Consider the following 26,534-nt stretch of genomic DNA (forward strand, 5'->3'; position numbering starts at 1 on the left):
GTCAGACTCTAACCTCTACAAAATGGCCAAGAGCAAGGAGCTGTCTAAGGATGTCAGGGACAAGATCATACACCTGCACAAGGCTGGAATGGGCTACAAAACCATCAGTAAGACGCTGGGCGAGAAGGAGACAACTGTTGGTGCCATAGTAAGAAAATGGAAGAAGTACAAAATGACTGTCAATCGACAAAGATCTGGGGCTCCACGCAAAATCTCACCTCGTGGGGTATCCTTGATCATGAGGAAGGTTAGAAATCAGCCTACAACTACAAGGGGGGAACTTGTCAATGATCTCAAGGCAGCTGGGACCACTGTCACCACGAAAACCATTGGTAACACATTACGACATAACGGATTGCAATCCTGCAGTGCCCGCAAGGTCCCCCTGCTCCGGAAGGCACATGTGACGGCCCGTCTGAAGTTTGCCAGTGAACACCTGGATGATGCCGAGAGTGATTGGGAGAAGGTGCTGTGGTCAGACGAGACAAAAATTGAGCTCTTTGGCATGAACTCAACTCGCCGTGTTTGGAGGAAGAGAAATGCTGCCTATGACCCAAAGAACACCATCCCCACTGTCAAGCATGGAGGTGGAAATGTTATGTTTTGGGGGTGTTTCTCTGCTAAGGGCACAGGACTACTTCACCGCATCAATGGGAGAATGGATGGGGCCATGTACCGTACAATTCTGAGTGACAACCTCCTTCCCTCCGCCAGGGCCTTAAAAATGGGTCGTGGCTGGGTCTTCCAGCACGACAATGACCCAAAACATACAGCCAAGGCAACAAAGGAGTGGCTCAGGAAGAAGCACATTAGGGTCATGGAGTGGCCTAGCCAGTCACCAGACCTTAATCCCATTGAAAACTTATGGAGGGAGCTGAAGCTACGAGTTGCCAAGCGACAGCCCAGAACTCTTAATGATTTAGAGATGATCTGCAAAGAGGAGTGGACCAAAATTCCTCCTGACATGTGTGCAAACCTCATCATCAACTACAGAAGACGTCTGACCGCTGTGCTTGCCAACAAGGGTTTTGCCACCAAGTATTAGGTCTTGTTTGCCAGAGGGATTAAATACTTATTTCCCTCTGCAGAATGCAAATAAATTCATATACTTTCCACAATGTGATTTTCCAGATTTAATTTGTGATGTGCTATCTCTCACTGTTACCAATAACCTACCCTTCAATTATGGGCTGCTCATGTCTTTGTCAGTGGGCAAACTTACAAAATCAGCAAGGGATCAAATACTTATTTCCCCCACTGTATAAACCCCAATGCATGTAAAATGTAGGCACACCCGTGCCCCTCCCATGCTTTGTCCATACATATGCCCTCATGCAGTTACATACTAATACACTTACATGCTATCTTATAGAATAGTGCATAGTACACATACCTGCATAAGTATCAATTAGCTCAGCATTTATGCATATATGGCACATGGAAGCAGTTATAGAATATCCCTTAAATTGTTTATACAGATAGCCAAAGAAAAATAGTCCACATTGTTTTCCCTTGAAACTGGAAGCCACAAAGTATACACATGAGTTCGTGTATGTCACATCTCCTGTCCATGTAGGCAGTTGTTCCAGGGCAAATGCTGCACGTATGAACGTTTTTCAGCTGTGTGTGTGCTACTTTTCTCTTCCAACCTAAACAAGCAAGGATGAACACCTCTTTCTAACGTTACAAGTATGAGCCTTACAAAGCTCATGCATATTGGTCCATGTTTGCAGAAGGCAGTTTTCAGTTCTTTTTATTCCAGTAACTTTGCTGTCCTTTCAAGGGAGCACAGTTGTATAGAGAGGTGAAATCTTGGGCAGTGATAGTACAATGTGGATGTACACTGGAGCTATGGACTTTCTAGATTGTGATAACATATGGAAGTCTTTAAAAATATGTATATGTATTCCTATATTACAGAGTAGATGTATTAGATTTTCCATTTGCTGCACAGTTCATTAAATGATGGGTATTTATTTTGTCTCCAGCATGAATTTAATAGCCTAGGATTTTTTTCTTCTCTTCCTGGCTGTTATAGAACACACTGCCTTTTAAGTTCCCATGGCTTTAATAATCTTTAGTGGTTTAGGGCAGTCAACTTCTACCCATGGGCATTTCTTAAAAACTTTCATATAATTTTCATGTGTTTCGTATACAGAACAATTTTTAGTGACATTCATTGGGTCCTTTCTTCTATGGACTTTGCACCCATGGTCTCCACTGGCTTGTATCTTGAAAGGGAAACTCCATAAAGAGTTTTCCTGTGAAAATGAGCTTCATGTGTCTGTAGTCACAAAGTATCTGGCCTGTAGCTATCCTGACAGTTTTCATAATTGCCACCATAATCTACAGCAAGGGAATCGTGGAAGCCTTTAGTACCTTATTGTATGTGTTTTCATTGGTTCTCTTGGGGCAATTTCTCCAAATGGGTTAGTTTTACGCATATTTATTTATTTATTTGTTACATTTGTATCCCACATTTTCCCACCTATTTGTAGGCTCAATGTGGATTACATAGTGCTGGAGAGCTGTTTGCGGACTACGGAGTAAACAAATACAAGGTGATGTTGTGAAAGGATAAGGTTCATGTTGTTAGGACCACATAAAGGAATCGTACAAAGGAAGAGTTCTGTGATGGCCATTACGAACTTTAGTGTTGTTGTGTCGCTGAGATCAGGCATTTATGTTGAGTCGGTAGGGTATGCCTTTTTAAACAGGTGGGTCTTAAGTGATTTTCTGAAGTGTAAGTGGTCGTATGTGGTTTTCAAGTCTTTTGGTAGTGCGTTCCATAGTTGTGTGCTGATATATGAAAAACTAGATACGTAAGTTGATTTGTATTTGAGTCCTTTGCAGCTTGGGTAGTGGAGATTTAGGTATATTCGTGTTGATTCAGATGTGTTTCTTGTTGGTAGGTCAATCAAGTCTGTCATGTGTCCCGGTGCTTCACCGTAGATAATTTTGTGAACCATAGTGCAGATTTTGAAGGTGATGTGTTCTTTGATTGGGAGCCAGTGTAGTTTTTCACGGAGGGTTTTTGCACTTTCAAATCTTGTTTTTCCGAAGATGAGTCTTGCTGCCGTGTTTTGAGCGGTCTGAAGTTTCTTGACAAGAATAAACCTCGCTTCTTGACCAGGGTATGTGGAGTCTTATCTCCGTCTCTTAAATTTTACTGCTCGTGCTCACCATAGTACTTGCATTGTGCCAAAGAGAGCTTCTTTCTGGAGTTCATAAGATTCAACATGTATAAGCAATTTATCCAGGAGCACTTGGAAGTTTTTTTAAACAAGCCTGTGGCACCCAAAACAATGGGAAATATATACTTTTTTTTTTTTTTTTCATTTTTCTTCCACATTTTCTCGTTCTCAGACTGCATTTCTTGGCACTTAAGGATCTTCCCATTCTCCACATGATTCACTGATAATTGCGTGGGACCTACACCTCTATAATCAGTGCTGTTTGGGTGTTTTTCTTTTACCACTATATCTGGTTTTCTGGCATCTAGCTTTTTATTAGTCGAGATGAGGATGTCCCAGGTGATCATAACCTCTTTGTTTTCTACAGTTCTCTTAGGGTCATGATCCCAATGTTTTCCCGGTACACTGATGTTATAATGCTTATAGAGTTTCCAATAAATGAGACACGCCACCTTGTGCCTTTCTGTATAAAAATTTTCCATCAGCACTTTGCAGCCAGTCGCGAAATGAGTAACTGTTTTTAACTCTTTCTTACCGAATCTGGACATGGGGAAAATCCACTGCTCATTTCTAGGATAAGCAGCATAAAAGTATTGTATTGTTTTGGGATCTTGCCAGGTACTTGTAACCTGGATTGGTCACTGTTGGAAGCAAGATGCTGGGCTTGATGGACCTTCGGTCTGTCCTAGTATGGCAATACTTACGTATTGTTGCACTGGTTTTTGCAATGTTTTGCAATGTTTGCTGTAAAACATCCTGTCCGTAACCCACTGTCCTGGGCTGCAACTATTAATCGCTCATCCTTAAGTTTCAGTTCATTTCTCCTTAACTTAACCATTCATGTGTCCAGTGTTGATGCACAAATAGTTCCAGGAGTAACAATTTGTATTTCCCGTTGTACTTATACATTTGCCATTTGTTGATTCTCCCCTGATGATCCAATGCTTTGAAGTGTTTTTTTTTCTCTTCCTTTGCAAATTCTGTTGCTTCCTTTGCTTTTGGCATCAGGTGAGATTTCTGCCGTCTATTCAGATCTTAGAACAGCTTTTCTCCTGATTGTTCCATCTTTAATCAAACCTTCTCATTAATGGATTTTTTTTCTTGTTTGGGAATACATATTCTGTTTTAAATCATTCCCATTCCTATTTTCTTTTAGTTTAATTTAGTGAATTTGATTGCTTGATTATTCTTCAAACAAAACTATCAAAGTAGTTTAAAGCAATAAAACATTAAAAATTAAGTAGTAAAAAATCATAAAACACACAACTGGAGAATATGAAAAATAGAGAAACTGCAACCATCCAGAGCACTTAGATTGCATTATTGCTGACAGCTAACTGAAAGTTTAGATGAGCCAGATCTTCAAACCACATTTGAACTTAGGATATGTATGCTCAGCTCTGAGCTCATAAGGTAGGGTATTCTAGAGTGTAGGGAGAAGGTAACTAAATGAGGAGTGCCTAGTGACCTCAGGATGAATCTGAAATGGGAGCAGAGAAAATTTGAGAATGCGGGCTGGGGTGGTGGGGAAGAATAAATAAAATATCTTTAGTTGCTTTTCTGTATGGCATGATGAGCTGAGTTTAAGATCTTTAAAAGAAATGGGAGGACAGTGAATATATACATTTCTTTGTGAGATTAATTGTTGATTTTGTTGTTCTGAACATTCTACAGGCACCTGACTCTCTCTGGTTGGCATGGCACATAATCTGTATATCTTCCCGGACGCCCGACTGCGAATATCACGTGACCGTACTACACACTTGACTTTGTTGGCGCATAATGTGTGCATCTTCCCGGACGCTCGACTGCGCAGGTCATATGACCACATTATGTAAGACGCCTTCCCAGAAGGGTTCCTTAAATTAAACGCATTGGTAGCATTCCACCACCTATACTTTTCTTTGTGAGATTGATTTGTTGATTTTGCTGTTCGTGTATTCTGCAAGCATGTTCCTGGATGCCCGACTGTGCAGGTCACATGACCACACTACATAAGATGCCTTCCCAGAAGGGTTCTTAAATGCATTGGCAGCATTCCACACCACGGGCTCTTGACCAAGAAGCAGGTCGTACTCCTTGGGAGAGCTCCTTGAGGCAAACTTTGAGATCGTACTCTGGCTTATCTATTGTTAACGCTCTAATTTGTTTTTCCATTTCTTTTATCCTTTCTTCTACTGTCCAGTATGATGCCTTTACTCCTTATCGACGACCACTGCACCCTGGACAGTGTGCTTGTTCAGTACACTGGAACCCAAGGCTTTTTCAGCCAAGGGCCCTTTGCCCTTCCTTCTGTTGTCTGTCTGCTGCACTGCCACAGGGACTCAGCAGTAAGTCGACCTGTCCTGGCAGGACTTCTAAACTGCCATAATGTTTGCTCAGTCGTGATGATTGCCGACCTGATCTCATCTACACACACCCAAATTCTGTGCTTAACTAGGCTCAGGCCTGGAGTTGAACCCCACCTTTATCAATGTCTTCCTCCAGGCTTCTTGCTGTGGAGGCAACCTACTAATTATTCTCCCAGACTATTTCACAGCCCAGGAAATCCCCCCTACCACTTTCACCTATCCCAAAATTCTCTCAGTTAGTATCACGTGCCCTTTTTCCTTCCATATTCTGGTTTTATTCTGTCCCCCACAATGCTAGTCCTGATCTGTGGAATTCCCTTGTATAAACTCTTAGCGATACTATTCTGTGTTTCTCTAAACCCTTTATAGTAGGCAACTTTAATTATGTGGACAACACAGATCATCTTAAAACCTCTTCTTTTTTTGCCACGATTCGTGATCTAGGGTCTGACTCAATATGTTGTGTCTCCTACTCATGAGACTGGCCATAATTTGGATCTTATTTTCTCTAGGTCCTCTTCCACTTTTTCACTAGAGGGTGCTATTCACTACTCCTTTGTCTTGGACTGACCACTTCTTAGTGTCTTTTTTTCATATGCCCGTTTATTCTTTTAATTTGTGTGTCAAGTGTATTACCCCATGCACTAATAATTGTGTCACACACTTTTCTAGGCAGCTTCATCGTCTTGACCCTGACACTTGTGACCCCCAGTCTTGCTCATTTCCAGCTAACTAACTCCATGTCTCTGGATGAAGTGTCTTTTAGTTGGGAGAGCTCTATTCAGCAAGGTGTAGATACGATTGCACCGCGGCAACCTGTGGCCCCAGTCTCCTGATACCGGGCCCCCTGGTTCAACCAGGAACAACTACTGTGCGGACGCCAGCTCCATCGAGCATATAACGCCTTTGGCGAAAACATTGTACCACTGAAGCTAAAAATAATTGTAAAATAGAGCGCCAATCTTTTATCTTGAACAAGCCAAAGTTAAATACTATTCTAATCTTAAATCTTCTCCCAATCCCTCCAGGTGTATTTGCCTTGACATCACGGCTTTCACAGAAGCCTTCTAACCCTTCTACTACCAATGTCCGTTCAGCTGACTCTCTGGCAGACTGCTTTATCTCAAAGATTGAACACCTTTGAGACTCTCTTAAAGCTCCTACTCTAGGGCCAATGTGGATACCTGAATTCTGTCTCCGCTTTCTACATCCTCTTGCTCCATGGTTCATTCTCGATGGTCGATATTCATGATGCCTACCCTCTCATTCTTGTCAACTATGCTATCTTCTATGAAGCCTACAGTGTGTTCTTTGGATTCAATTCCTGTCTCTTGGCTAAAATCTACCCATCAAAGGTTCCTTACCTTTTGTTTTTAACCATGATTCAGAATAGCTTAGCCTTTGGCCAGTTTCCCTGTTTGTGAAAAAAGGCCGTGATTTGACCTCTCCCGAAAAAAATCATCATTAGATCCCATCTCCCCACCAACTACCATCCCATCTCTGTTTTCTGTTCAAGCTTCTTGTGGTTTTTGAACAATTAGCTTCTTACATTGAAAAATCTCCTATCTTACACCCAAGAGAGGCAGGTTTCCATCAGTATCACAGCAGTGAAACAGTAGTTGCCGCCTTCTTAAGCAAACTCCACTGTATTTTAGATAAAGGTGATATCGAGCTGGTTAATTCCTTAGACCTGTCAGCTGCCTTTGATTTAGTAGACCACTCACTTATTTCTTGTCTGTCACAAATTGTGCTTGTTGGGTCAGTTCTCAGTTGGTTCACCTCTTTTCTCTGCAACTGTTCTTTCTCTGTCAATTTCCAGTCCAGACTATCTTTCACTCACTATCAATTGTGGTATTCCACAGGATCTATCCTTTCACTACTCTGCTTTAATATCTACCTCAGGACTCTGGCAGCTCCTATTCAGGCACAACATCAAAGCATTCCTGTATGTCGATGATATTTTGTGGATTTTTCCCAACCTCCCCTACTGATATTGTCCTCGATCCACTACAGTCTTTTAAATACTAACAAGACAGTAGCCTACTAGATAACTGGGATATTATCTCAGCCTGTGATGCACTTAAGACTTTTTTTTACTATTGCTACTACTTATCATTTCTATAGCGCTACAAGACGTATGCAGCACTGTACACTTGAACATGACGAGACAGTCCCTGCTCGACAGAGCTTACAATCTAATTAAGACAGGCAAACAGGACAAATAAGAGATAAAGGAATTACCAAGGTGGGAATGATAAAATACGGGTACTAAACAAGTGAGTAAGGGTTAGGAGTTAAAAGCAGTATCAAAAAGATGGGCTTTTAGCCTAGATTTGAAAACAGCCAGAGATGGAGCTTTACGTACTGGCTCAGGGAGTCTATTCCAGGCATATGGTGCAGCAAGATAAAAAGGAACAGAGTCTGGAGTTAGCAGTAGAGGAGAAGGGTGCAGATAAGAGAGATTTACCCAGTGAACGGAGTTCCCGGGAAGGAGTCTAGGGAGAGATAAGAGTGAAGAGGTACTGAGAAGCTGCAGAGTGAATGCACTTGTAAGTCAATAAGAGGAGTTTGAAGATGACCCCAAGGTTACGAGCTGATGAGACAGGGAGGATGAGAGTGTTATCCACAGAAACAGAGAATGAGGGAAGAGGAGAGGTTGGTTTAGGGGGAAAGATAAGAAGCTTAGTCTTGGTCATGTTTAGTTTCAGATGGCGCTGAGACATCCAGGCAGCAATGTCAGACAGGCAGGCTGATACTTTGGCCTGGATTCCTGCTGAGATTTCTGGTGTGGAGAGGTAGATCTGGGAGTCATCAGCGTAAAGGTGAAAACCATGGGATGAGATCAAAGTACCAAGGGAAGAAGTATAGATGGAGAAAAGAAGAGGTCCCAGGACAGATCCCTGAGGTACACCAGCTGATAGTAGAATAGAAGTGGAGGAGGATCCACCAGTTTCTCCGAGGACAAGCAGGCTGCTTGTTCTCACGACTGGGGTTGACGTCCGCGGCAGCCCCCACCAACCGGAAGAAGCTTCGCGGGACGGTCGGCACGCAGGGCACGCCCACCGCGCATGCGCGGCCGTCTTCCCGCCCGTGCGCGACCGCTCCCGCCAGTTACTTTTTTTCCGCGACTGGAGAGAGTTGTGCAATTGCCTCTCTCTCCGTTCAGCCGCCGGATTTTTCGACCGCGTTTACGCGGATCGTTGCTTTGGATTCCCGTTCGGTTCCTCTTTCTTTTCTTTCTTTGTATTGTTAAAAAAAAAAAAAAAAAAAAAAGATTTTCGCGCGTGTGGAGCACGCGCTCCCCTTTTCCCTCGCTTCCAGCGGGGACGCCTCATTGCGGCCTAGTGGCCGCTCGGTCGGCTAGTTTTTCGTGGTGTGATTTTAGCCACCATTGCCGACTTTGACTTCGCCGACGCGATTTTTCCGTCGATGTCCTCGAAGGTCCCGAGTGGATTTAAAAAGTGTGGTCGCTGCGGCCGGCCGATCTCGCAGACCGACACCCACGCTTGGTGCCTCCAGTGCCTCGGGCCGGAGCACAATCTCAAGTCGTGCGCGCTGTGTCTCGGTCTCCGGAAACGGACTCAGGTTGCGAGGCAAGTTCTGCGGGACCGTCTTTTTGGAACTTGCGCCGGCCCCTCGACGTCGACCTCGACGGCATCGGTATCGAAGGCCGGGTCTTCGGTACCGGTATCGATGCCCGAGACATCGGCACCGATGGCAGCGACCCCAGGAGAACAGGTCCCGTCGGCCCGCCGGTGAGAGTGGGGTTGAGAGGCCGCGCGGGCAGTCGGCCCCGGTCACTCCCTCAGCTCGTGAGCCACGGGACCGAACCCTGTCGGACCCGGTACCTCGAGACCGAGGGGGATCGACCTCCTCCTCCTCCATGCCCTCCGGCGCCGGTGACGTGCACCGGAAAAAAGATAAGAAGCGCCGTCACCGGGAGCCCTCGGTGCACCCTGAAGAGGAGTCGACGCCGAAGCGTCATCGCAGAGAGGAGAGATCTCCGTCGGTGGTGGAGGTACCGACGCGTCGGGGTTCCGGCACCTCGGTGCCGTCTCCTGGCCCCCAGCAGCTTCTGGCACCGACACCCTTACCGGCCCCACCGCCTTTCCCGGCAGCGGGCCTGGACGAGTGCCTCAGAGCCATCCTTCCGGGGATCCTGGAAGGGCTGATGCGCCAGGCTGTGCCGGCGTCGGGGGTGCTTGCGCCCCCGGCGCCGATGACTGTGGCGCCGGCGAGCTCTAGCCCGGCGCCGGGGCTGTCGACACCGCCGCCGCTTGCGGTGCCGGTCTCGACCGCCACGCAGGTGGAGTCGACGTCGATGGAGGGAGCTCCGTCCCCGCCGGCGCGGGAGTCCACCGCTCGACGACACCGAGACCTCGGTGCCTCGACGTCGAGCCGGGCCCGGTACCGGACTCAGCTACATGAGCTAATGTCCGATACCGAGGATGAGGACTCGTGGGGGGAAGAGGAGGACCCGAGATATTTCTCCTCAGAGGAGTCTACGGGCCTTCCCTCGGACCCCACGCCGTCACCGGAGAGGAAGCTCTCACCTCCTGAGAGTCTCTCCTTTGCCTCCTTTGTGCGGGATATGTCTATAAGCATTCCCTTTCCCGTGGTCTCTGTGGAAGAGCCGAGGGCCGAGATGCTCGAGGTCCTCGACTATCCATCACCACCTAGAGAGTCCTCCACGGTACCGCTGCACAATGTCCTGAAGGAGACGCTGCTTCGGAACTGGGTGCGACCACTAACTAACCCCACCATTCCCAAGAAAGCAGAGTCCCAGTACAGGATCCACTCTGACCCAGAGCTCATGCGGCCCCAGTTGCCCCATGACTCAGCGGTCGTGGATTCTGCTCTCAAGAGGGCACGGAGTTCGAGGGATACCGCCTCGGCGCCCCCGGGGCGGGAGTCTCGCACTCTGGACTCATTTGGGAGGAAGGCCTACCAATCCTCCATGCTCGTGACCCGCATCCAATCTTACCTGCTCTATATGAGCATCCACATGCGGACCAATGTGCAACAGCTGGCGGACCTGGTCGATAAGCTCCCGCCGGAGCAGTCCAGGCCATATCAGGAGGTGGTCAGGCAGCTGAAGGCGTGCAGAAAGTTCCTGTCCAGGGGGATTTTTGACACCTGTGACGTGGCATCTCGTGCTGCGGCCCAAGGTATAGTGATGCGCAGGCTCTCATGGCTGCGTGCCTCTGACCTGGACAACCGCACCCAGCAGAGACTGGCTGACGTCCCTTGCCGGGGGGATAATATTTTTGGCGAGAAGGTCGAGCAGATGGTTGACCAACTGCATCAGCGGGAAACCGCTCTCGACAAGCTCTCCCACCGGGCGCCTTCAGCACCCGCCCCCGCGGGCGGGCGTTTTTCCCGGGCTCGGCAGGCTGCACCCTATTCTTTTGCGAAGCGTAGGTACAACCAGCCGGCCCGAAGGCCTCGTCAGGCACAGGGACAGCCCCAGCGCGCTCGTTCCCGTCAACAGCATGCGCCTAAGCAGCCCCCTGCGCCTCCACAGCAAAAGCCGGGGACGGGCTTTTGACTGGATCCACGGGAACATAGCCGCCCTACAAGTGTCCGTACCGGACGACCTGCCGGTCGGAGGGAGGTTAAAATTCTTTCACCAAAGGTGGCCTCTCATAACCTCCGACCAGTGGGTTCTCCAAATAGTGCGGTGCGGATATGCCCTGAATTTGACCTCCCTGCCTCCAAATTGTCCTCCGGGAGCTCAGTCTTTCAGCTCCCATCACAAGCAGGTACTTGCAGAGGAACTCTCCGCCCTTCTCAGCGCCAATGCGGTCGAGCCCGTACCACCCGGGCAGGAAGGGCAGGGATTCTATTCCAGGTACTTCCTTGTGGAAAAGAAAACAGGGGGGATGCGTCCCATCCTAGACCTGAGAGGCCTGAACAAATTCCTGGTCAAAGAAAAGTTCAGGATGCTTTCCTTGGGCACCCTTCTGCCACTGATTCAGAAAAACGATTGGCTATGTTCCCTGGATTTAAAGGACGCATACACTCACATCCCGATACTGCCAGCTCACAGACAGTATCTCAGATTCCGCCTGGGCGCACGGCACTTTCAGTATTGTGTGCTGCCCTTTGGGCTCGCCTCTGCCCCACGAGTGTTTACAAAGTGCCTCGTGGTGGTAGCGGCCTACCTACGCAAGCTGGGAGTGCACGTGTTCCCATATCTCGACGATTGGCTGGTCAAGAACACCTCGGAGGCAGGAGCCCTCCGGTCCATGCAGTGCACTATTCAACTTCTGGAGCTGCTGGGGTTTGTGATAAATTACCCAAAGTCCCATCTCCAGCCAACTCAGTCTCTGGAATTCATAGGAGCGCTGCTGAATTCCCAGACGGTTCAGGCCTACCTTCCCGAAGCGAGGGCCACCAATCTCTTGGCCCTGGCTTCGCAGACCAGAGCGTCTCAGCAGATCACAGCTCGGCAGATGTTGAGACTTCTGGGTCATATGGCCTCCACAGTTCATGTGACTCCCATGGCTCGTCTTCACATGAGATCTGCTCAATGGACCCTAGCTTCCCAGTGGTTCCAAGCCACCGGGAATCTAGAGGATGTCATCCGCCTCTCCACCAGTTGCCGCACTTCACTGCTCTGGTGGACCATACGGACCAATTTGACCCTGGGACGTCCATTCCAAATTCCGCAGCCCACGAAAGTGCTGACGACGGATGCATCCCGCCTGGGGTGGGGAGCCCATGTCGATGGGCTTCACACCCAGGGTCTGTGGTCCCTCCAGGAAAAGGATCTGCAGATCAACCTCCTGGAGCTCCGAGCGATCTGGAACGCACTGAAGGCTTTCAGAGATCGGCTGTCCTGCCAAATTATCCAAATTCGGACAGACAATCAGGTTGCAATGTATTACGTCAACAAGCAGGGGGGCACCGGATCTCGCCCCCTGTGTCAGGAAGCCGTCGGTATGTGGCGTTGGGCGTGTCGGTTCGGCATGCTTCTCCAAGCCACGTACCTGGCAGGCGTAAACAACAGTCTGGCCGACAGACTGAGCAGAGTCATGCAACCGCACGAGTGGTCGCTCCATTCCAGAGTGGTACGCAAGATCTTCCGAGAGTGGGGCACCCCCTCGGTGGATCTTTTCGCCTCTCAGACCAACCACAAGCTGCCTCTGTTCTGTTCCAGGCTTCAGACACACGGCAGGCTAGCGTCAGATGCCTTTCTCCTTCATTGGGGGACCGGCCTCCTGTATGCTTATCCTCCCATACCTTTGGTGGGGAAGACCTTACTGAAGCTCAAGCAAGACCGCGGCACCATGATTCTGATAGCGCCCTTTTGGCCCCGTCAGATCTGGTTCCCTCTTCTTCTGGAGTTGTCCTCCGAAGAACCGTGGAGATTGGAGTGTTTTCCGACTCTCATTTCGCAGAACGACGGAGCGTTGCTGCACCCCAACCTTCAATCCCTGGCTCTCACGGCCTGGATGTTGAGGGCGTAGACTTCGCTGCGTTGGGTCTGTCTGAGGGTGTCTCCCGGGTCTTGCTTGCCTCTAGGAAGGATTCCACTAAAAAGAGTTACTTTTTCAAGTGGAGGAGGTTTGTCGTTTGGTGTGAGAGCAAGGCCCTAGAACCTCGTTCTTGCCCTGCACAGAACCTGCTTGAATACCTTCTGCACTTATCAGAGTCTGGCCTCAAGACCAACTCAGTAAGGAATCACCTTAGTGCGATTAGTGCTTACCATTATCGTGTGGAAGGTAAAGCCATCTCTGGAGAGCCTTTAGTCGTTCGATTCATGAGAGGTTTGCTTTTGTCAAAGCCCCCTATCAAGCCTCCTACTGTGTCATGGGATCTCAACGTCGTCCTCACCCAGCTGATGAAACCTCCTTTTGAGCCACTGAATACCTGCCATCTGAAGTACTTGACCTGGAAGGTCATTTTCTTGGTGGCAGTTACTTCAGCTCGTAGGGTCAGTGAGCTTCAAGCCCTGGTAGCTCATGCTCCATATACCAAATTTCATCACAACAGAGTAGTGCTCCGCACCCACCCAAAGTTCCTGCCGAAGGTGGTGTCGGAGTTCCATCTTAACCAGTCAATTGTCTTGCCAACATTCTTCCCCAGGCCGCATACCCGCCCTGCTGAACGTCAGTTGCACACATTGGACTGCAAGAGAGCATTGGCCTTCTACTTGGAGCGGACACAGCCCAACAGACAGTCCGCCCAATTGTTTATTTCTTTCGACCCTAACAGGCTAGGGGTCGCTGTCGGGAAACGCACCATCTCCAATTGGCTAGCAGACTGCATTTCCTTCACTTACGCCCAGGCTGGGCTGACTCTTGAGGGTCATGTCACGGCTCATAGTGTCAGAGCCATGGCAGCGTCGGTGGCCCACTTGAAGTCAGCCACTATTGAAGAGATCTGCAAGGCTGCGACGTGGTCATCTGTCCACACATTCACATCTCATTACTGCCTCCAGCAGGATACCCGACGCGACAGTCGGTTCGGGCAGTCGGTGCTGCAGAATCTGTTTGGGGTGTAAATCCAACTCCACCCTCCAGGACCCGAATTTATTCTGGTCAGGCTGCACTCTCAGTTAGTTGTTCTTCGTAGGTCAATTTCTGTTGTACCCTCGCCGTTGCGAGGTTCAATTGACCTGGGTTCTTGTTTTGAGTGAGCCTGAGAGCTAGGGATACCCCAGTCGTGAGAACAAGCAGCCTGCTTGTCCTCGGAGAAAGGGTATGATACATACCTGTAGCAGTTGTTCTCCGAGGACAGCAGGCTGATTGTTCTCACCTACCCTCCCTCCTCCCCTTTGGAGTTGTGTGTTTCATCTTTTGCTAGTCATTCAACTGGCGGGAGCGGTCGCGCACGGGCGGGAAGACGGCCGCGCATGCGCGGTGGGCGTGCCCTGCGTGCCGACCGTCCCGCGAAGCTTCTTCCGGTTGGTGGGGGCTGCCGCGGACGTCAACCCCAGTCGTGAGAACAATCAGCCTGCTGTCCTCGGAGAACAACTGCTACAGGTATGTATCATACCCTGTATACACTAAAAGAATGATGGGAGAGATAAGAAGAAAACCAGGAAAGAACAGAGCCCTGAAATCTAAGTGAGGACAGTGTATCAAGTAATAGGCTGTGATCAACAGCGTCAAAAGCAGCAGGTGGATCGAGAAGGATGAGAATAGAATAGAGACCTTTGGATCTGGCCAGGAACAGATCATTGGAGACCTTAGCAAGCGCTGTTTCAGTTGAATGAAGAGGGAAAAAGCCAGATTGAAGTGGATCAAGAATAGCTTGAGATGAAAGAAAGTCAAGACAACGTTGGTGAACAGCACTTTTTAACCTACCAATAGCCCCTGTTTCATTATTTTGTTATTTGAGGATCATTCTTGACTAAAAATTAAACCTGGCTGGATTATTGTTGTCATGCCCCTTACCTCTTTATCAGTGGAGCTCTCCGGTGGCGTGGGGACACCTGCTGCCATAGTGGATTCAACACTCCAGGGCGGTGCTGCACTACCCGCATGATGCGCGTGCCCGGGCCGTCCACGTTGCCCAGCGTGTTCTTCCAGACCCGCGCACTTCCGGGGAATTCCCAAGGCTGCTCAGGGCCGTCAACCCAGCTCCCTGCTCCGCGGGGATTGGCCCTCCCCGCGGACGGATGTCTGATTTTATTTCCTCACTGCCTTTCTAACCCATGACAGCTCTTCCTCAGCTGTATGCTGGTGACGTCAGATGCCTGCACTATTTCTAGAGGTCTTTCCCACTGTCTTGTTGCTTCGCCTTCTACTTGGTAAGCATTCCTTTTCACTGCGTTCCTGCCTGTATTACTGGTGACTCACTCTGCTTGTACTTGGATTACTCTTGCCCGCTGCCTGCTTCTTGAACCTTGTCTGTACCTGGATTACTCTTGTGTCTGCTGCCTGCCTACTGACTCTGCTGGTACCTGGATTACTCTTGCCTGCTGCCTGCCTGTTGGACCTTGCCTGTACCTGGACCATCCCTTTCTGTTCCCCTCAGGCTGGTTTCCTAGCGCCCCTCTCCTTGACTTCCCGCGCAAGTCCTGCCGGCCGCCCGCCCGCCCACACCTGGGGGCTCAACCTCCGGGGAATGGTGGTCACCACAGATGAACCTCGGGGTTGGTTGGCCACCAAGCGGAGTCCGGGGGCATGTCATCACGCTCAGCAGTGCTCCACCTGGCACAAGAACTCACAAGTCTGACAATTGTAATGTAATATATGCCAGTATCCCTTTCTGTCGAGCCAAACGCATGCAGACTATCCAAAATACGGCCATTAGCCTCCTTTGTCATATCCAGAAGTTCAACCTTTTCACCCCCCCCCCCCCCTTTTTACCTTTGCCTACATTGGCTACCCTTTCATTACCAAGTTCTTTTTAAGATTCTTTGTCCAACCCACAAATCCTATCATGTAGGTATCCTACTTTATCTTTCTTCTTTGACTCTCCCTTATACCCTTACAAGATCTCATTTTGTTCTATCCAGACCTAGGTTGGTTCGCTATGAATCAACCTGACAATCTGCTTTTTTCCCTGGCCCCATGGTTCTGGAACGACCTCCCCCTGGGTATCTGTGGGAAACAATAATTCACAAAGTTTAAAACAACTTTAAAAACATACTTTCTCCACAAGGCGTTTGAGGTTGTGCCGGTGTGCCCAGCCGGATAGTTCGTTTGCCTGTACTTGCACTCAACAGATTTGTTTCTCTGTTGCTATGTTTGTGAGACCTTTCCTATCATTTTATAGATTTCCTTTTCAATTTTTATGTGACTGTGATTTTATTGTAACCGCATTAACCCGCTTGCTGGACTTTTGTGGTATATCAAATTATAAATAAACATTAAACTGAATCTCCATAAGGAGTGGATTGGCATGATCATATTTGTTGGACATTAAATATTTTTGTACTCTTTGGAATTGTTTCAGCAAGGAAACACTGAGATCACGATAGTGTTAACAGTAGTCCAGGCAATTAGGCACTAATGCATGGACCAAAGTATGCAGATCTTTTTTTTCCAAGGAGGAAGCAGAGTAATCAAATTTTTTGTAAGGTGGGAAAGAAAAGGTAAAACTATGTTTGTAATCTTTGTGATAGAGGAGAGATTAGAAGAAAAGCAAATGCCCAGAGTTTGTACTGAGCTCTCAAGAGAAATGGAGGTGTTTCCTGCTTTTGTTATCCTGAATAAGGAAGTATCTTTTCAGTAAACCAAATAGCTTAAGACGAGCAGGCTAAGCTTAAGCCTAAAGTGAATAAGCCAAGAGACAAATGAGAGAGTATAGTGAGATTCATTGTAGAACACAAGCTGAGTATTATCAGCATATAAAGAAACCAGTGGCGTACCGCGGGGGGGGGAGAGGGCGGTCCGCCCCGGGTGCACGCCGCTGGGGGGATGCCGCACGCCGGTCAGCTTCGTTCCGGGGTCAGGAACTGTTCCGGGGCAGAGAGAGCATGGAAACGAACGAAGCTGACCGGCGTGCACCCGGGGGGGGGGGGGGGTCGCTGCACCTGGGGGGCGGGGCACATCAGCGATCCGCCCCAGGTGTCAGCCCCCCTAGGAACGCCACTGAAAGAAACAGAGAAAAATGAAGGCAGATAAAGACCATATAGTCTATCCATCCATGCCATGGACTTTCTCTTCGTCTCCCTCAGAGATCTTATGTACTTGTCCCAACTTTTCTTAAATTCAGATAGTCTTTGTCTCCAACAGGCCATTTCCCACATTTGCCATCCTTTTTATAAAGAGTATTTCATTACGTTTCTTTTTATAAAGAGTATTTCATTACGTTACTCCTGAGTCTGTCCCCTTTGTTTGGGATGAAGTTCTTGAGTTTTTTTTTTTAATCTAGAAAATTGGCAAGCTGTAGGTGGGCTACTCACTGCAGTTTTAGAGAGAAATGGGAGGTCAGAGACCAGGTGAAAATTTGAAGGTTCCAGATTTAGGTTTTGGAGTAAAGCTCCAAATCTTGTTTCCTCCCACTGTTTAGAAAAATAACTCTGTTCAAGTTTAGAGTTAATCATGGATGAGTGAGGGGGGGAGAGGGGGAGACCTAGTTGAAGATTCTTGAGAAATTGAGAATGACTAGGGTCAGGGATAGTAGTTTTTATCTGGAGGATTTTTTTTCCAGGCTAAACAACAAAGGAAAATTAAAAGTTGAGAAGAAGCTGTAATTAAAAATTCTATGTGTTATTAATGGCAGAGAGAGATCCTAAGCTGCTGGTAAATCTTAAATAGTTAATGGTGGGGAAAAGTCCCAACCACCTGGTGGGCTTACTGTGTGAGTTAGCCATAGAACCAGCAGGAAAAGTGGATTTGAATGTTTGACTCTTTTCCCAAAACAAAGAGACAAAAGTATTACTACTAATACTATTTAAAACAGGAATCCTGTGCAGAAGAAAGGGATCCTCAGGAGCTTAGCCTAGAATGGGTGGCAGAGCTGGTGGTTGGGAGGCGGGACTAGTGCTGGGCAGACTTATACGGTCTGTGCCGGGGCTGGTGGTTGGGCGGCGGGGATAGTGCTGGGCAGACTTATACGGTCTGTGCCAGAGCCGGTGGTGGGTGGCAGGGATAGTGCTGGGCAGACTTATACGGTCTGTGCCAGAGCTGGTGGTTGGGAGGCGGGGTTGGTGGTTGGGAGGTGGGGATAGTGCTGGGCAGACTTATACGGTCTGTGCCAGAGCCGGTGGTGGGTGGCAGGGATAGTGCTGGGCAGACTTATAAGGTCTGTGCCAGAGCTGGTGGTTGGGAGGCGGGGTTGGTGGTTGGGAGGCGGGGATAGGGCTGGCCAGACTTATACGGTCTGTGCACTGAAGAGGACAGTACAAATAAAAAAGTAGCACATATGAATTTATCTTCTTGGGCAGACTGGATGGACCGTGCAGGTCTTTTTCTGCCGTCATCTACTATGTTACTACTATTTAGCATTTATATAGCGCTACAAGGCGTACGCAGCGCTGCACAAACATAGAAGAAAGACAGTCCCTGCTCAAAGAGCTTACAATCTAATAGACAAAAAATAAAGTAATCAAATCAATTAATGTGTACAGGAAGGAGGAGAGGAGGGTAGGTGGAGGCGAGTGGTTACAAGTGGTTACGAGTCAAAAGCAATGTCAAAGAGGTGGGCTTTCAGTCTAGATTTAAAGGTGGCCAAGGATGGGGCAAGACGTATGGGCTCAGGAAGTTTATTCCAGGCATAGGGTGCAGCGAGACAGAAGGCGCGAAGTCTGGAGTTGGCAGTAGTGGAGAAGGGAACAGATAAGAAGGATTTATCCATGGAGCGGAGTGCACGGGAAGGGGTGTAGGAAAGGACGAGTGAGGAGAGATACTGGGGAGCAGCAGAGTGAGTACATTTATAGGTTAGTAGAAGAAGTTTGAACAGGATACGAAAACGGATAGGGAGCCAGTGAAGCGACTTGAGGATAGGGAGCCAAAATAAGAATTTATATCAGGCCCAAAGGTTGGTAAACTGATTAAAATCCGGAATAACTGTTCAGGATGTTTCTTATTGGAATGAATCAAACAAGAAAGAAATGTTTTTATTGAACAAAATGCTGGCCTTGGGGTCCCCCGTCAGCACAGGTACTGGATGGCGGCGGGGGACGGATTTCGCCGAGAAGGGGGGTTGTCAGTGTCGCCGAAAGGGGGGGGGGGCATGATCGGGCCGGCTCGCAAGGCTATGGGCGGGTAAAAGGCATCCCCTCCCCTCCCGGTCCTTTTTCTGCAGTGTTGCCAATGCCACGTTGGGAAGATTTTCTGCCAAATTGGCCTACATTTGAAGACTCGCAGTGGGAATTTTTTATTTTTTTGCAAGTGCAACACTCATTGCTTGAATAGCAAATATTCAACCAATGAGTGTTGCACTTGCAAACAACCGTCAGTCTGCTGTTTCATCTCTCTGTGACAGTAAACCAAGCCTCATTTTGGTACTCTGCTACTCTCTCTCTTTCGGTAGTTACATTCCAAGCTTCATTCTGAGGGTGGGAGGGAGTGGGGACCCTGGAACAGGGAGGGAGGGAGGAACTGGGAGGGAGGACCCTGGAACTGGGAGGGAAGGAGGGAGGAAGTGGGTGGTTGGACCCTGAAACTAGGAGGGGGGGAGAGACACACACACACTGTCACACACACTCACACATTCAACTCTCTATCACACACACACACACTCTGTCACACTCACGCACACATTCAACTCTCTCTCTATCACACACTCACTCTCACACACACTCTGTAAAACACACACACTCCGAGGAAAACCTTGCTAGCGCCCGTTTCATTCCTTTCCGAAACGGGCCTTTTATCCTAGTTTTTAATAAGTTATACAATCGCATCTATAGTATGTATCTTTCTGTCCCTGGAAGGCTCACAATTAAAAAAAAAAAAAAAAAATCACAAATTGCTGAACTGGGATTTGAACTAGGGTCACCTGGTTCTCATCCCACTGCTCTAACCATTATGGAGGTCTATTAAGAAGTTAATTTAAACAAAGCATTTTAGTACCTTGAATTCCATAGCTAATGAAGTTGTCATAGAGCCCAGTATCCGAAGCCAGTCTCACATTTGGAGGAGAGAGGGACTTTTCTTAATCTGTAGAGCTGGTCAATCAGAGCATCTTTATATAATCTGAACGGGCTGAGTACCAGGTCTAAATACCAATGTCCATCTTTTTGGACATCGATGTCCCTTGCCCTTCTGAAATCAGAGTTGTCTTTATATAATCTGAACGGGCTGAGTACCAGGTCTAAATACCAATGTCCATCTTTTTGGACATCGATGTCCCTTGCCCTTCTGAAATCAGAGTTGGATGTCCATATTTTGGCCCCTCCGTAGTTCTGCCCAAAACATGCCCCCTTTTTATAAGGACATACTGCAGTTTTAGACATTCATATCTGTCTTGTCTTCAACGTCAGTGAGCCCTTAGGTCCCGCAAGGCCCAGAAGGACCTCAGAGGACAGCCGTGCAACCCCAAATCTTCACCCGCGGCAACCGCCGTTCACCAGGGGTTGAGCCCCCAGCTGCAGGCGGTCAGCAGGACTGCTGGAACCGCGGGGTTGACGGACTGACCTGGCTAGAGTCGGGAGTAACGGGCAAACAGCAGTCAGGCGCAGGGCAACTCTCTGGGCAGGCGGCTAGCAATCAGTAGTCAAATACAAGGCACAGTCTCTGGGCAGGCGGCTAGCAATCCGAAGTCAAGTACAAGCACAGTCTCTGGATAAGTGGCTAGCAATCCGTAGTCAAGTATAAGCACAGTCTCTGGATAGGCGGCTAGCAATCCGGAGTCAAGTACAAGCACAGTCTCTGGATAAGCGGCTAGCAATCCGGAGTCAAGTACAAGCACAGTCTCTGGATAAGCGGCTAGCAATCCGGAGTCAAGTACAAGCACAGTCTCTGGATAAGCGGCTAACAATCCGTAGTCAAGTACAAGCACAGTCTCTGGATAGGCGGCTAGCAATCCGTAGTCAAGTATAAGCACAGTCTCTGGATAGGCGGCTAGCAATCCGCAGTTAAGTACAAGCACAGTCTCTACTCCGTAGACTGGTTCAAGCAGTCTCTGGGCAGGTCCAAGAAGACGCAACATGGACCCACTGCGCAGGCTTCGGGAACAGAACCTGAAGCAAGGGTGTCAGCTAGATTCCATCTTTAAATATCGCGCCACCCCGCCCTCGTGGGAGAAACCCACCAATCCGGCCCTGGGAGTCGGCAGAGCCCCTCGGATTGGCTCTGCCCGATCTCCCAGGCGAGTCACCGCCTTGGTCCTCCAATCCTGTGCTAGGTAGGCGGAGCTACAGATCCCCGGGCTCTGGAGCGAAGAAGACGTCGGCCCCCACGTACCAGCGCCGCCATCTTGGGCGGCGCAAACCTCGTCCTGACCTCCTGCAACCAAGAGACCGGCGGTCGCCGGTCCCGACCTGACCCGCCAGTCCCGCAGCAGCGCCGGCCCCCACGCAGGAACCCCCCCTGGCCGTCCTCTCGCGCCGTGGAGGCCGCTGGCTCCCGCCCCTCGCGGCGGGAGAGCAGGTAGGAGCGCGGGATGCGACAATATCTAAGCTTTATAAAGTCAGGATTTGGACGTCTGTGCAATATGGATGTCTAAATGTCGGTTATCGGATGTCCAAGACACAAATAGAGTTTCTAAAATAAGGTCAATGATGTCTAGTCCAGTTGGCATTTTAGTTATTAAAGCACCTAAATCCAGATTAACAAAGTCCTGTGAAATGATGTTGAACTATTCAAGACTTGAATGGACAGACTAAGACAATGGGAGGGCTGAAACAGTATTTAGAGAAAAGTCAGGAAGGTCAAATGAATGACTTACATGTGGGTAGGACAGTGTATATATTGAACAAATCCTAGGTGTTTGGGTGTATGGTGGGCAGTTCTGTGTCAACACTGAAGTCTCCAGAAACAAGACTGGTATGTTGCATAGTTAATTGGATATCAGCGAAGATAGTTCAAGGGAGATGGCACTGGAGGGAAGATAATGATAAAGGACAAGAATGTAGTACAAAAATGGGCCATAACATGTATCAGTAAAGCCTCAGAAGGGAGAACAGACAGTATATATTGTATTCTGAAATAAAAACTAAATTAGAGAAGGAAAACGACTTACTTTATGTGCAGTTCCTAAAAAAGAATACCTAGTAGGGCAAGTCTGATTTTGGTTAAAGAATATTAGCATGTTGCAAATTGGATCATGATAACTTTACTTCTGAGGGACCGCATATTTAAAGGTCTGACCTTAATAGGGCAGGGAAAAGTAGAGAAGTGAGGGCCATAAAAATAACTGGAGGAAATAAGTATAGAAGTCTAACCCAAGAGAATCACAAAGTTCATAGCATGCATGAGAGAGCAAAAAGAAAGAAGCGCAAGATCGACACTGATTCTTGCAACCATAAAGTAGAGGTATGAGTACGTGAATAGGCTCTTGCAAGGCAGTTTTGCAGAAGAGGCTAAAAAGAAGCAAGTAGAAAACTGCACACTTTGTATGACACAATGGCACATTTCCCCTTCTTCCATCTGCAGACTCATGCATGTCTGTGGGACTCGGTGGAAGGAGACATGGTAAAGTGTAACTCAGTAGAGTGATAAGGGCTGTGTGGAGCCTACATGGAAGATATGAGTGATGTCATATGTATATTTGTGCATCTTTACAGCATAGGTGTGTGTGGGGAGGGTATTAGAGGTAAGGTTGTGGTAAGGGACTGTTGGAGTTGAGGAGGTATAGGATGGCCTTTGTGTTTGGTTGTGGTTTTGGTGGGGTATGGCAATGGGCTCTGATGGGGAGTGTGGAGGGGGAGTTTGCCTCTTGACATATAGCTTTTCTTACCACCTCCCCCAATACACGCTTCCAGTCCCCCGCACTCTTCCTCAACTTCGCACCCCCATTCATTCTTCTTTCCTGCTCACATTTTTCCACCTATCCTCCTCTCCCCTCTCTCCCCATTTCTTTCCTCCTCAGTTCTTGTGTTCATCTGCCAGCTGGGATTGAGTCCAGCTAACCAAAGTTTTTCGCATTGGCCATAGCCCTAGCCCTTTTCATCTTCTACTTGGGGGTTTTTGTCTCCATGCTTCTTAGCTGTAGCTGCAGCTGTTCTTATCTTCATTTGCCAGACGTCATAGCTCATGGCCACAGCTGCATCTTTTCTTCTGCTTGGCTCCCCAGCTGTACCATTTTACTGACTTTTTCTCTTTTGTGCTACAGGGGTTAGATTCCTGACTTCCCTGCAACACCACTGCTGTTTGTTCTGGGTTGCTTGGGCTCTTATTAGAATGCATTGGTTATTTGTGCAACCTCAAACCGATCTATGGATATGGATAGATCCTCCCTCAAAAGTGCTATCGCTTATGCCTAATAAGAAAGAAATAATGAACAGCCTAGTGCCATTAAGAGGCACATGGAGTACACTAAGAAGGCAGCTCTTTAATGTGCTCATTTGTCATGTACCATGCATCAGAAGGCTGCAATAACAGTAACACAACGAAACCAAAGCCCGTAACGAACACTATATAACTATTCTTCTCTTCGTTTCTCCTAATGTATCTGTAACACATGATCCTCTTTGATAATATCACTTTGTATCTGTTTTTTATTGAAGGCGACTAACGCCTTACGGTATTATGTAAGCCACATTGAGCCTGCAAATAGGTGGGAAAATGTGGGGTACAAATGTAACAAATAAATAGTTTCAAACAAATGAATGATGTATTGGGGAGATGAGTGGAGTTAAATCCACAACAATTGGACCAAGGCTTATGGAAGGGGGGCAACAGAACAGAGAAAGCTGAAGCGGGATAAAAACGCAGAAAAAACAGGTAGTTAGTAAAAGTTGCAATTTACATTCTGTTTTGTTTGTTGAGATGTTTTATTCTCAGTTCAATTAGGGTAATCTATTCATGGTTTTATAACAATGCATTTTTTTTTAGTTCTGAAAGTCCCAGAAGGTGGTAGAAAGGGAGAGTGAGAAAACCAGGAATGCTTTTCAAAATTGATCTGGCTCAAGTAGTAATAATAATTGAAAGTAGACACATTTTCCCATCTAGAAATATATATTCTACATTTTACCAGTACTACTGTATTTGTGTTTCCAGTTGACATACCGAATAAAGGTGTGTTCCGAAATCCAGTGGATGCTGGCATCTACATGGTTCAGTAATTTTTAAAGTGGTGTCCCCAAAGGGTTATGGATTAAGAGATAAAAGGTTTCCTGGCATTTATTTGTAGTATTGCTTCTGTAGCTCCATTTGGAAGGCAATGCACCAATATAAATATGAAGGATTTCAATTGACCTTATGCTGCTACTTCCTGAAAAGTCTATTTCATTATTCCTACGTACTTATAACAATGTCTTGTGGTGTTTATGTGAAACTGGAGATTTCTCTCTGTTTACACAGAGATATCGGCAAGCGCCTGGAGGTGAGAAAGACAATCGCAGCCTGTACTGGGATGTCCAACTACATTAGCTCACTGGAACATGTCCAAGCCAGACTAACACTTTCCTACAATAGACGTGGAGACTTGGCCATCTATCTCACTAGTCCAGCGGGAACCCGATCCACTCTTCTGGCACCCAGGTATCGGCCAAATCATCTTTGGAGTCATCTTTCCTTCCTCTTTCTGCTTATAGATGAAGGTCGAGCAGACTCTTGCTAGTATATGTTGGTTGTAGAATAATTGTTTTTTGAATGCATATATTGTACTTAGTCTGAACAGAAGAGGAACAATTTATAATCCACTTCAGCATAAAAAAATGAAAAGTTTTTAATTTGGGGTTTCCCTTAACCCTTTAGTGCTCAAATTCATACAGACCAAAAATAACTCCATTCCCCTTCGAGTCTCCGTCCAGTCGTTGCTTTGGAGACCCCGTTCTCAAAGCCTATGTTTCCTCCCTTCAGCTATGCCTACTGAACTATAATCCCAATTTAACTCTACCTGCTCTGAAGGTCTCTCACTGTTTCCTCTCCTTATAACTCCATCTCTGGTACACTCCATTACAGTTGCCTGTAATTCTTTTATTTGCTGTGATGTTGACAAAAGCATTCTTTGAATGACCCAAAATTAGGGCTGCATTTCGTTTAAAATTTTATTCACAATCGTGTGATTAAAAGTATGTTTGTTTTTGTTCCCACTGCAGCTCCTTGTGACTCTGGTCAATGGAGGGTTAAGTAAATTGCCCAGAGTCACAGGGAGTTGCAGTGGAAACAAAAATAAATAAATAATATGCTATTAATTGTAGTTGCAAATTTTAATCAAAATGTAACCCTAAATAAATTAAAGAATAAAAAGTAATGAAAAGATATCACAAAGAATCTAAAACAGCATGTAGAACAGCTATAAAACAGCCTTCGTTTTCTGACCCTACTTCAGAAATGCAGCCCTAGTCAAAATAGATAATTTTTCTGCAACCTGTTGATGCAGGTGCTTTCTATTCCTGTTCGATTCCAAACAATTTCAGTTCTTTATCCCTTTTAAGCAGTAGGCAGAATGGTACGTTGAAATTCATGTTAAAATTGGAGTACACCAAAAGATAAGTTTTTCTTTATGCAAAAGTGGAGGGGGAGAACCCTATCCCCAAACTTTCTCTGAATTCTTCTTGTTTTTTACTTCCTCCAGACCACACGATTACTCGGCTGATGGCTTTAATGATTGGGCGTTCATGACCACCCATGCTTGGGATGAAGATCCATCGGGAGAGTGGATTCTGGAGATTGAAAATACCAGTGAAGCAAATAACTATGGTAAATTGAAAAAAATAATAATTTAGACCACACATACAGAGAGAGACTGCACAGACAGACTGAATTATTGCATCCGATATTTTAACCACTTTCCTGTTCTTTATCCTAACATAAATGTGAGAAATGAAAAAACTTGGAAATCAACGGTCTGACCCGCTTTACGGGGTCTTCAGGTGTAAAGTTGCAAGAAGTACCTTTTGTTGACTGGAATGTAACGAGCATTTTGAATAAACTTCTGTAAGGATTAGTATATTACAACATCATTAGCTAAGGAAACAAAACTCTATTAAAATTATGAAGATATTCAACTTATGCATCCAGTTTTTCCTATATAAGCACACAACTGTGGAACGCACTACCAAACGCCTTGAAAAAATGCACGGCCACCTAAACTTCCGGAAATCACTGAAAACCAACCTGTTTAAAAAGGCATACCCTACCGACTCAACTTAAATGCCTGATCTGTACAACACAACAAAACTAAATTACGTAATGGACATAACACAACTATTCCGCTTTACGATTCCCTAATGTGACTGTTCCACATGAACTTTATTTTACCACAACACCACTTTGTATTTGTTCACACCGGAGTCTGCGAACGCCTTTCCGGTACTATGTAAACCACATTGAGCCTACAAATAGGTGGGAAAATGTGGGATACAAATGTAACAAATAAATAAAATAAAGATTATTGCAAAATTGTAAGCTAAGAATGACGGCAGATAAAGACCTGTACGGTCCATCCAGTCTGCCCAACAAGATAAACTCATAGC

The 26,534-nt window shown here is 47.0% G+C and overlaps 1 protein-coding gene across 3 annotated transcripts in view; it reads left to right on the forward strand.

Annotated features, from left to right (window-relative positions):
• FURIN (furin, paired basic amino acid cleaving enzyme) overlaps positions 1 to 26,534 on the forward strand; it is a 336,167-nt gene that overhangs the window by 280,917 nt on the left and 28,716 nt on the right. For all 3 annotated transcript variants that reach the window (XM_030189649.1, XM_030189650.1, XM_030189651.1), the window contains exons 13-14: positions 24,415 to 24,594; positions 25,634 to 25,758. In XM_030189649.1, the coding sequence (XP_030045509.1) occupies positions 24,415 to 24,594; positions 25,634 to 25,758 (305 nt within the window). The remainder of the gene's footprint in view (positions 1 to 24,414; positions 24,595 to 25,633; positions 25,759 to 26,534) is intronic.

Source organism: Microcaecilia unicolor, chromosome 1 (assembly GCF_901765095.1).
Source record: "Microcaecilia unicolor chromosome 1, aMicUni1.1, whole genome shotgun sequence".
NCBI classification, from domain to species: domain Eukaryota; kingdom Metazoa; phylum Chordata; class Amphibia; order Gymnophiona; family Siphonopidae; genus Microcaecilia; species Microcaecilia unicolor.